This window comes from Octopus sinensis, linkage group LG22 (genome assembly GCF_006345805.1).
Source record: "Octopus sinensis linkage group LG22, ASM634580v1, whole genome shotgun sequence".
Classification (NCBI taxonomy): domain Eukaryota; kingdom Metazoa; phylum Mollusca; class Cephalopoda; order Octopoda; family Octopodidae; genus Octopus; species Octopus sinensis.
In genome coordinates, this window is record NC_043018.1 from 8,264,060 (window position 1) to 8,276,559 (window position 12,500).

Here is a 12,500-nt window from a genome sequence, read left to right on the forward strand (position 1 = left end):
CATGCCACCGGCATGTGTGTGTATATATATATACACACACACACACACACACACACACACACATATATATGTGTGTGTGTGTGTGTTTATATGTTTGTGTGTCTGTGTTTGTCCCCCACAACACATTGCTTGACAACTGATGGTGGTGTGTTTACATTCCCGTAACTTAGTGGTTTGGCAAAAAAGACCAATAGAGTAAGTACTAGGCTTACAAAGAATATGTCCTGGGGTCAATTTGCTCGATTAAAGGCGGTGCTCCAGAATGGCCACAGTCAAATGACAAACAAGTAAAAGAGTAAAAGAGAATATCATGTAATGAAGAACTTACCATTATTAATGGAATTGTTGTTGGCAACTGTTTTCCTTTCAGCCATTTCTTCCAAAATCACTTGCATTGCACCAACTCTTGGCAATGTAATATTCTCCAGAACTGGTAGATTTTGTTTCTTTGCATATCTAAAAACCAAAACAGCTTAAAACTCATTCCCTTTATCAATTAATTAAACATGGATTTTGTTAAAAAGTAAGTAACAGGAATAATAAAACTCATGTTACAATCAGGTGTGCTGTGTCACAGTTGTAACTGTAATACTTCCTTCTTCTCGAGCCATGACTGGCTCATAAGGGCCGGTTTCCCGGTTTCCTTGGCGTATAGGTTCCCCACCTGGATGGTACGCTGGTCCGTCACAGGTGAACTGCTAGATGCAGGACGAAAGAGGGAGAGAAAGTTGTGGCAAAAGAGTCAGCAGAAGTTTGCCATTACCTTTTGCCTGAGCTGTGTGGAGCTTAAGTGTTTCGCTCATAAACATGCACATCGCCCAGTCTGAGATTCGAACCCGCGATCCCTCGACCACGAGTCCACTGCTCTAACCACTAGGCCATGTGCCTCCACAACTGTAATACTACTGTAACTTAATACAAAAATCAATTTTCTGGAACATTTGGTTCTGAAACCTTTCCAGATTACTGATTTTTTCTAACCAGGGTTGGTTTGGTCAACAAACTCTAAACTAAACAAATATTAAATTTACTTAAACAGTTAAATGAAGTACAGATCAGCAGCCCAATAAAAGGGTCAAGGACATGCTGTTCCTCCTCTGAGAAAACCATGAAAACATCTATAATTGGGTGAGGGCCTTCTAGGGCCTTCTCCTAAAAGCTTCTGTTGTAGTTTAGTTTAACTGAAGCAGAATTTGCTAAAACACTCAAGTCAAAGAAGGTGCCTCTAAGTAGCTACTTGAGTTGCTGAGAATAGCAGCCAAATCTCTTTCATTGTGCTCTACCATGCTTAGAAAGGAAGGCGACATGCAGCTCCAAGTCTACATTATACTTGAAGGCATCTAGTTTGACCCTGCCTGAGATTTGAAACCAAATCTATCTGCTTGTTACTTGTCAGAACAAGTGGCAAATCCTCTCCACACGAGATGATTGATAAGGAAACACAGATCCTCCAGAGAAACTCCAGAAATACAGCATTTCAAACAGCTATTCAACCAAGAACTGACTGGATAACTCTATGGAAGCCCACACGTGCAACCTTTTTCGACAGCCATAGACTCGAACTTTCTTTGCATGCACCCATTTTTGCACTTCAAATGCTACTTTTTAGCTTTTCAGGACCAAGACACTTTCTAGTCAAGTTTGTCATTTTCACTTATTTCATTCTGCTTTGCTTGTTGCTTGTCAAAACAAGTGGAAAATTCTCTCCACACCAGATGATTGATGAGGAAACACTGGACCCCCTAGGACCTGTGCTGGTCAAGGAAAGGTCAGTCCTTTGTTTAAGGTTTGACCTACATTACTGACCACAGTCTATATAACAGAGAGAATTTCCTATCTCTTCCTCTTATGCGTCAGCTATGACTAAGGAGCTCTTTTGCTTAAACCATGACCAAGAGCAGCACTTTCCTTGGCTGCAAGAAAGACAATGCCACCTTTATCCTTTCTAGTCAGCACCGTGCATTCCCTACTCTTTCACTCTCTACAGACAGACAACCTTTTTCTACTCTATCAACTACTAACCAGTGAGCCATCCTTCTTGTCACTATCACCAGAATTGCTACTGTCTCTTTAACAACCTGTCAGGCAAAAGGATAAATATATGTAAACAATATTTCTTCCTTCTTGGTGTTGATTCTTCGATGTTCACTGGTTTCTCTGATGCGAGAACCTTCAAGCGTTACATCTACACGCTACATTCAGTAGTGGGCTACCTCATACCAACCTGATACGGCACATCTCATGCAGCCTGCTACCTACTTTAGCCTTTTAGCATTTAAAATGGCCACATCCAGCCCAAATATGCTACTTGTTTTATGTTCTAACCAACCAGATCCAGCCTGTCACACATACCCTTCAAGGCCGTTCTAAAAATATACAATGATATCAGGAAAATTTCAAAGCTATGAGATAATGCATGATTAATTAAGAACAATGATATAGAAAAAGCATTATATTCAACAGAGTAATCATCATCATCATCATCGTTTAACATCTGCCTTCCATGCTAGCATGGGTTGGATGGTTTGACTGAGGGCTGGCAAACCAGATAGCTGCACCAGACTCCAGTCTTGATCTGGCAGAGTTTCTACAGCTGGATACCCTTCCTAACGCCAACCACTCCAAGAGTGTAGTGGGTGCTTTTACGTGCCACCAGCATGGGGGCCAGTCAGGCGGTACTGGCAACGACCTCGCTTGAATCTTTTTACACATGCCAACGGCACAGGTGCCAGTAAGGTGATGCTGGTAACGATCACGCTCGAATGGTGCTTCTTACATGCCACCGGCACAGAAGCCATGCTAAAGGGTTAAAGACAATATGATCACAGCCTGAACATTGTAAATCATAGGTCTGGTCGATCAGGCTTGACCTGTGGTTAAACACCTTCTCTTTTTTTTTTTTATCCTACTATTAGAGCTGGAGCTACACAAGAACAAAAAATTTCATACGACTAACCTTTGACTTGCAAGTTTTCTCTTGCGTAGAAAACCTCCTTCAGGAAACAAAACAAGCCATTTCCGAGGTATCGTATGGAAGGTGCTCCTTAAGTGGGAACGCAACTGTTGTAGGGTGCTGTCACGAGCATCTTTTCCCTGCAGAAAGTTGGACGACAACAGAAAGTAGAAAACCGAACAGTCATTTAGAAATACAAGTGCAAGGAAATCAAACATAATTCACATTATCAGTCAAAACTCCAGATCAAAAGATAGGGTTTGTTTGAGTTTCTTTTATCTTTCTTTTACTTGTTTCAGTCATGCAGAGGTGTCCCTTTGAATTCAACCCCAGTACTTATTCTATTGGTATATTTTGCTAAACTGCTAAGTTACAAGGACATAAACAAACCAACATCAGTTGTTAAATGGGGACAAACACAGATACAAAGGCATGCACACATATGATAGGCTTCCACACAGTTTCCATCTGCCAAATTCACTCACAATACATTGGTTGGCCCAGCGCTATAGAAGAGGCCACTTGCCCAAAGTATATAGCACAATAGGAGTGGACCCTAAAACCTGAGGTCTCAAAGCAAGCTTCTAAACCTCACAGCTATGTCTGTACCTATTTGAAAATAAAAAATAAAGAATTTTCCACATTCTCACCTACTTAAAATATCATTTTATAATTCTGGAGTAACATATGCAAGAAATCTTGTCTAATTAAACATAGGCGTAGGAGTGGCTGTGTGGTAAGTAGCTTGCTTACCAACCACATGATTCCAGGTTCAGTCCTACTGTGTGGCACCTTGGGCAAGTCTTCTACTATAGCCTCGGGCCGACCAAAGCCTTGTGAGTGGATTTGGTAGATGGAAACTGAAAGAAGCCCGTCATATATATGTATATATATTTTTTTCTCTCTTTGTTTTTCTCCTTCTTTCTTTCTGTGTCCCTTTCTGTAGACGAGCGTAGGCTCGAAACGTAAAAGACTTTTTCTATTCCTGAGCGTTATACTAATACATCTGTTTGTTTTGTACACCACCTGTCTTCATCTTTTGTTTTTTTCATAAACTTTCCCTATGTATATATATATGTATGTGTGTGTGTGTGTCTGTGTTTTTCCCCCCAACATCGCTTGACAACTGATGCTGGTGAGTTTATGTCCCCCGTAACTTAGCGGTTCGGCAAAAGTGACGGATAGAATAAGTACTAGGCTTACAAAGAATAAGTCCTGGGGTCGATTTGCTTGACTAAAGGTGGTGCTCCAGCATGGCCACAGTCAGATGACTGAAACAAGTAAAAGAGTAATCTGATAAGCTACACAAATCAAAAGATAAAGCAGTACCGCATGAAGATTTTATTTGCCAGCAGGGAAAATGGACACATGATGATGATGATGATGAGCAATATGATTAAAAGTTTGTTTTGCCTTTTTTTTGACAAAATTCCACTATAAGATTGATTATTATTTTTTAAATAAATATTCTAAAAATTTACAATAAGCATTCAACTAAAACTCATTAAAATTCTACAAAAATTCCACTAGAAACTGTCCTTTTTCTCTTTCTGCAAAAATACTAAATTTCCTGCTTAAAAGTGTAAAAACATTCCATGAAAGGTTTTGTACAGAAATGATTCTAAAAGGTTTCAATGAAATTTCTCCTAAAATATTCCACAAGAATTCTCCTAAAAATTTCCCACTAAAATTCTAAAATTTCTTTAAGAAAATTTTCACAAAACATCTTATCTAAATATTAATAAGATTTTACAAAAAAATCCCACAAAAAGTTTGCTCCAAAAGCTTTACTGAAAATTTTCCACAAAAATTTATAAAATGCTTTGCATGAAAATTGTAGAAGAATTCTATTAGTCATCACTGTTTAAAATCAGTTTTCCATATGCCAAGGGCTGAATGGTTTGACAGGGAGCTAAAAATCTTGAGGACTGTGCCAAACTCTATCTCTGCTTTGGCATGATTTCTATGGCTTGATGCCCTTCCTAATGTCAACCACTTCATAGAATGTACTGAGTACATATGAAGTCCCCAAGTAACTCATAAGATCCCTCGGCTGAAGGTGGGTACAGTAGTGAGAGAGGTGACTTTGTGCCAGATGACAAGAGGTTAACCCTTTAGTGTTCAGATTACTGTTAATTGCAATACTTTTTCGCTCAAATTGATTTGAATTAATCATGCATTGTCTAATAACTTTGAGGTTTCAATGATGTGATTGTTTATTTTAGAATGTCAATGTAGGTTAGGTGTGAGAGGCTAGATACGGCCAGTTTGAATATAAAACATGTAGAATATCTGGGCCAGATATGGCCGGTTTAAACACTAAAGAGTTAAAGTATGATATAGGGACAAAAACAGGTACCTTGCTGTAGAGGAGATACATGGCTACCTCAGTTGGAAAAAGGTCATGAATGGTGAAGAGGTGTGAGAGTGTACCCTCAAGTTAGAGGGGGAAAAAAATCTAAAAAATTTCAACAAAAATTCAAAAAGGTTTCTAGTGAAATTTTTTACAGAAACTCTATAAAACATTTTCAACTAAAAAAAAAATTGAACAAACCTGAGTGATAAAAAAATCTCCTCTGAGATTCGAAACAAGTCCAAAGTGAGTATATTTAAAGGTACTGTCTATAATCCACATAACCCGCTTGGACAAGTTGGCCTTGCTGTGCATCAGGTCCATCAACGCTGGTACGTCGGCAGTGGACTGGTGATTGGCAATGAGGAGCACGTTCTCATCCAGGATGTAATTGATGTCATCACCGGTCTCGATAACTGAGGTGGATAATAGAAGAGGCAGAACATGGATTTAAGATACGTGTATATCAATGGCAATAAAATGAATTCAAAAACAAGTAGTAGTAGTAGTAGTAATAATACTGCTTTCTAAATTTTAGCATAAAACCAGCAATTTTCAGGAGAGGAGGAAGTCGACTACATCAACCCCAGTATTTAACTGGTATTATCAATTCTGAAAGAGTGAAAGGCAGAGTAGACCTTGGTGAGAATTGAACTCAGCACATAAAGAGGTGGAACTGCAAAGGTCCACAGACATAAACCCTCTCCTTCGCTAAATAAATCAGAGTAAAACCACAAAGTCATCAAGGGAGTTTCTGTGGGGTTCGCTTCTGACCTTACAATGGCACAAGAGGCTACAAAATGAGACTTGTTTGACATTCATAGATTAAAAGCATTCCATCCACGACCACCTTGGCTTTCATTCAGACAAACTATTCCTGACATACCATCATTCAATGTATCTCTTAGAAAACAAATTGTCGGGTGTGATTTGAAAGAGATTTAGCTGCTATTTCAAGCAGGTTGATCAACCACATAGAGGTTCAATCTTATCATTTGTCATTAGCTGGCAACTATATCTGTCACCATGTGGTGCATAGGATAGAAAGAGTACATTTTAAGCGATCCCATTGTCTGTGAGAGGATGGTACAGGTTTGTTCCCCGTGCTAGCAATATATATCTTTATATATAAAAGTAAGGTTGTGTGCTGTCTGTCTCCTACGATTTAGATTCCTAACTACTCCCACATTTTGCGGTGCAGTTTAACCAAAACCGGGTATCTTATAGTTGTGATTCATATCGAGTCTACGATTTAAAAAAAAATTTACCATCAATTTTTCCCATTTTTAATGCATTTTTGGCATATATAAGGGAAGTAACTCTCTAAAAATTTATTATTAAATCTCAGAACATAAAAAGCTACAGTAACACCCCCCCCTTTGTGGTTAGCCATATTGAGATGGCTATTATACTTTACATCTCTAAAAATGCTTATATAGTTATTTCCCTTACAAACCTGAGCAACGCCGGGCGATACTGCTAGTTATATATAAAGGGTGCAATGTCACACCAATAACCAGCTGGAAGATGGTCTGCCTGGGGTTCAACTAGTAATAACATGGAACGGTCATTCTGACATGGTGATTGACTTTACTTGCTAGTATAGTAACTTCCCTGATCTCTTCTTGAGATTTTACAACTAACTATTTTGCTTATATTGGGTCATCCCATAAATAATGCAGTTTTTTTTTATACTTCTTTTTTTCAAAATTTAGATAAAGTTTTTTTTTTTTAATCTAAAATATACTCTCCTTCATTTTCTACAATGCTCTTTCATCTATCTGGTAGACTTGCAAGGCCCCTCTTCCAAAATTCACTTGTCTGTGACAAAAATACTCCTCCATTACTGTTCTGATCTCATCTACAGAATTCATATTTTTTCTGTCCAAATGATTTTGAAGGCTGCTGAATAAATGATGGGGCAATGTCCTGCAAATATGGTGGGTGGAGCGTCAATTCCCATTCAAACTGCACCAGCCATTTGAATGTCATCCCTGCTGTATGTGACCGAGCATTATCTTGATCGAAGAACACCTTTTGTCTTGAAACCAAAGATGGTCGTTTTTCTTCTAGCGCTGACTTAAGCTGCTCACAGTAGATCACCTTTGTTATCATTTGGTTTGGACTTAAAAGTTCAGAAGACCTTCTTTAGCCTGGGGTGTCGGTGTTTCTCCTTTCCCTAATCACTGTCTTTGGTACTTGACATTTTTACAGAGAACCCATTTCTCATCACCAGTCACTATTTGGTCAAAAAACGGTTCATTCGTGAAACATGGCAGCAAAGAAATGCACACATTCACTCTTTGTGTGCAATTACTCGGAAAGTTTGTGAGGAACCCATTGACCCAATTTGCTGACTTTTCCAATGGCATGCAGGTGTCGATGAATGGTTGAATGACCAAATCCAAACTTCTCTGCTAGTTCCTCAACAGTTATAACTGGATTTTGTTCCACCAGGGTTTGCAGGACATCCTCATTGAGCTCTACAGACCTTCCGGGATGAGGCTCGTATTCTAGGTTGTAGTTTCTGGAACCCCATTGATACTGGCTTATGCTTATTGTCCGATCCCCAAATACTACATTAATATTCCTTGCATTTTCCATTTCGTTGTTGCCTTTACTGAACTCATAAAGCAAAATTATCTCAAATATGCTCCTTTGTCACTTCCGTTATAGCTTTGAAAAAGTAACTTCAAATTGAACTGCATTCTTCAAAACCTCCATTAAGAATAAGGACATGGTAAAATCACTACCTGCTTTTATAGCAAGTTGATGCAGGTCGTTTATCCTGTCCCCTTCCAACTTTTAGTTCATGCAATTAAAAAAACACATTATTTATGGGATAACCCAATATAATATTCCTTTTTACTAAAGGCATAAGGCCTGAAATTTTTTGGGGAGGGAATAGTTGATGACATTGATCCCAGTATTTCGTTGGTACTTAATCTATTGACCCTGAAATGATGAAAGGCAAAGTCGACCTCGGCAGATTTTGAACTCAGAATGTTCAGATGGATGAAATACCACTAAGCATTTTGCCAGATATGCTAATGATTCTGCCAGCTCACTGCCTCTTAAAAAGGAAGAAAGTATTGTACTTTAATTCTTTTATATGTTTCAGCCCTGAGACTGTAGCCATGCTGGAGCACCACTAGTGATAATACAGATGATGCAATGATAAGACAATGAAGAAAGTACTGTACTTTGATGTATACACTAATACAATGTAAGAAGTACTCGCTAAGTATATAACACAAAATAAGGAGTATGACATTTAACCCTTTAGCATTTAAACCGGCCATAATTGGCCCAAATATTCTAGCTGTCCTATGCTCAATATAGCCAGATCTAGCCTATCACTGAAATATTCTAGCTGTCCTAATAATAATAATAATAATAATAATAATAATAATAATAATTATAAAGAGAGAACAGCATGCTCAATATGGCCAGATCTAGACTATCACTGACAATGTCATTCTGAATATAAACAATCGTATCATCAAAATATTGAAGTTATGAGATAATGCAAGATTAATTCAAAGCAATGTAAATAAATAAATATTACATTTGACAGAGCAATCTGAAAGCTAAAGGTCAAGATGTATCGAAGTACCATGTAAAAAGTACAGATGTTTAAGGCATATATTCAATGCAAAGAGTACTACACTCTAAGGTGTATAACAATACGAGCATGACTCTTTAATGTATATATGAATACCATATTTTAACCCTTTTGTTACCAACCCGGCTGAAATCGCCTCTGGCTCTTTAGTACAGATGTCTTGTTTTCATAAGTTTTGAATTAAAATCTTCTACCAAACCTTAGTCACAATTTATGTTCCTAACACTAGCTGAATGATAACTAAGTTATTTTACTAAATTCTTTGTTATATTTAAAGTAATTGAAACAAACACAGAGCATCTCAAAATAAATACAGTAATGAAAGGGTTAAGGTATATAATACAATATCAGGAGTGTTACATTTTATCTAAATAAATATAACAGTTGAAGGTTTATATTAATACAATATAAGGAGTATTATTTCACTTTAAGTATATATTACAATGAGTTTTAAAGTTTTAAGTATATCAGTAATACATTTTAAAGTTTATATTAATACAATATGAGCAATACTACTAAACTTTAAGGTGTCTAACTTATGACATCACCATGTGTAAATCCAGTGCTGACCTCAGCACTTCATTGGGGTGTATTTCATCTGCCCCTGGAAGAATGACAGGCAAAAGTCAACATCTGAATTTGAACTCAGAAAGTGAAAGGGCCTAACTATATGCAATATCACAAAGCATGTTGTCTGATGCTCCACCGATTTTGCTATCTACTGAGTTTCTTAGTAGTAATAACATTCACTGCTTACCTTACACCGCAGGCACCACAATGGGACCACAGACACGTAGCAAAGAGGAAATAAGATTGGCAGACATTCATAACATTTTCTCAAGAACAACAGCAATTAATAATAATAATAATAATAATCATAAAGATTTAATAATTATAAAGAAAGAACAGCATGCTTTGGTGTTTCAAATGGATAAAGTCAGAAAAATTTATTTGGTGACAATATAAAATTTTAAAATTCAGAAGTATTTCAATTTGATAGAGAGAACAGAAAATTCTAGAAAAGGTGTTTAAAATTATATATGTATGTGTGCATATATATATATATGTATATACATATATATATATATATATATATATCTTAGCATGCATGTAAATGCAAAGGTATAAGAATACAAATGTGAGTTTGCCTATCTGTATTTGTATACACGCGTGCACGCACACACACACACACACGCACGCACACAAGCACATACACATATACAAATGATTTACAATCTGGCCATTGCGGTTACAAATAGTTTCTGACAATGGAATCGTTTTAAGAAACAACATCTTCCTTTCATCTTCCTTTACAGAAGCAGACTTTCAACATTATTATTTTTAAATGTTTTCAGAAGGAAGACAGCCTGATGAAAGGCTTTTAAATCAAGATACTATTTGTAACAACAAGAGTCAGACTGTAATTACATTATCTATCTATATATAAATATTTTTCTACGTATCTTTAAGTGCTTTATATTCAATGACATTATTTACCAAAAATGACCACACAAAACACACACACACACACACACACACACACACACACATATTAGTTGTTTAAAGAATATGACATGCACAAAAACGAGCAAACTCAGACTAGCAACAGAATTAATTCTCAGCTTATTCTCATCTGTATCTGCTTTAAGTATGATAGACAGATAGTTATTTTAATCTAATAACTCTTATGTTGCATATCATGGATTTTTATTTGGCCAAGCGATTAACTGCAACATTAGTGATTATTCAATCACTGTTTTCCTGTATCAGTAAGTGAAGGATTTTATCTTAACTTGTGGTTGGCAGTGAGTATATGGTATTGACAAAGCCCAATGATGCAGAAATGTTCATCTAGCATGCCAACCACTGCTGCAGGATGACTTTTGTATTTTTGAACACAGTATGTCCAAAAATTCCCAGATAAATACTAGTTACCTTGCCTTTTTTTTGCAATGTATCTGTTTTAAGTATGATACATAGATAGCTATTTTAACCTAACTCTGCTTCACTTGCATATAACATATATATAGTCTCCTCTGTGTTGTGTTGCAAGCATCTAATTGACCAGACTCTTGTTTCTAGTCCATTCTTGGACGTTGTCATTTCACAAAGGTCTTTGACAGCCTCTACCTCTCTTCCTTCAATACATCCTGTCAGAATATTTCTCGGACAATGAGTCATAGTGCATTGTATGTCCAAAACATGACAGCCTTGTGGACCTAATTCTTGATAATATATGTCTTTGGATTTTCAGCTTTCCTAATACTACAGCATTTGTTACCCTATCTTTCCAGCTTACTCTGTCCAATCTATGGAAGAGTGATATTAAAACATGCCAGAGACTTGATCAACATCATCAAACGACCAGCTAGTAATAACAACCAAATCTTCCTCAAACTCCATTCTACTGTTTTTAAAAGGAAAGCGAGGAAACAACACAGATACCCTCAAAATGATGGTATGGTTAAGACTGGAAAACCCCAGATCAATCCTGATCATAAAACTGCTTCAACAAAGTTGGGCCAGGGTTAAACAGTATATTTTTGAAACCTCTATATGGTCATTCAACCTGCGAGTAATAATAGCCATGTCTCAGATCAGATCTTCACCACCATTATTGTTGTTGTTATCATCATTATTCAGGTGGCAAGCAGGCAGAATTGTTGGTGCGTTGAGTAAAATGCTTAGTAGCATTTGAATTGTCTTTACATTCTGAGTTCAAGTTCTGCTGAGGTTAGCCTTGTCATTCATCCTTGTGGAGTCAATGAAATAGGTTGAGTTGAGGCCCCCCCCCTCGGTCATGACTGACCATGGGATTGAACATAGAAAGTAACCCTCCCAGGCACAAGTCCAGGCAACGTTGTTTATGGAAAACCAGCAGTCGCCCATGCATACCGGCCTCCCCTCTCCATGCCACCAGTGTTATCCAAGGGAAAGGCAAAGGGGCCGATACAGCTTGGCACCTGTGATGTCGCAACTCATTTATACAGCTGAGTGAACTGGAGGAACGTGAAATAAAGTGTCTTGCTGAAGAACACAACACGCAGCCCGGTCCGGGATTCAAACTCACAACCTCACGATCGCAAGATCAACGCTCTAACCACTGAGCCATGCGCCTTCACCAGGTACCAGAGACTTTCCTCTCCACTCAAAAACTGTTGGCCTTGTACCAAAATTTGAAACCATTATTGTTATTATTATTATTTACTATTATTATTTACTATTATTATTTACTATTATTACTATTATTTCACCCATCGCTATGTTTTGAGTTCAAATTCCACTGAGGTTGACTTTGCCTTTCATCCTTTCAGGGTCAATAAATTAAGTACCAGTTTTGCACTGGGGTCGATATAATGTAATCGACCAGTCACCTCCCATCAAATTTCAGGCCTTTTGTCTTTAGTAGAAAGGATTATTATTATCATAATTATTATTATTACCAGCAGTAAGAGCACTACTACTACTACTGCTACTATTGTTGACTTTTTTTCAAACTAATCATTTATATTGAATTACATTATTTCAAATGTAAAAATCCACAAAAGGGAAAAAAAAAAACATGCAAA

General features: G+C 37.2%; 1 protein-coding gene across 3 annotated transcripts in view; it reads right to left on the minus strand.

Annotated features, from left to right (window-relative positions):
* LOC115223325 (acyl-CoA:lysophosphatidylglycerol acyltransferase 1-like) overlaps positions 1 to 12,500 on the minus strand; it is a 114,946-nt gene that overhangs the window by 4,624 nt on the left and 97,822 nt on the right. For all 3 annotated transcript variants that reach the window (XM_036512243.1, XM_036512245.1, XM_029793843.2), the window contains 3 exons: positions 5,508 to 5,722; positions 2,957 to 3,093; positions 329 to 456 (listed from right to left, as the gene is read on the minus strand). In XM_036512243.1, the coding sequence (XP_036368136.1) occupies positions 329 to 456; positions 2,957 to 3,093; positions 5,508 to 5,722 (480 nt within the window). The remainder of the gene's footprint in view (positions 1 to 328; positions 457 to 2,956; positions 3,094 to 5,507; positions 5,723 to 12,500) is intronic.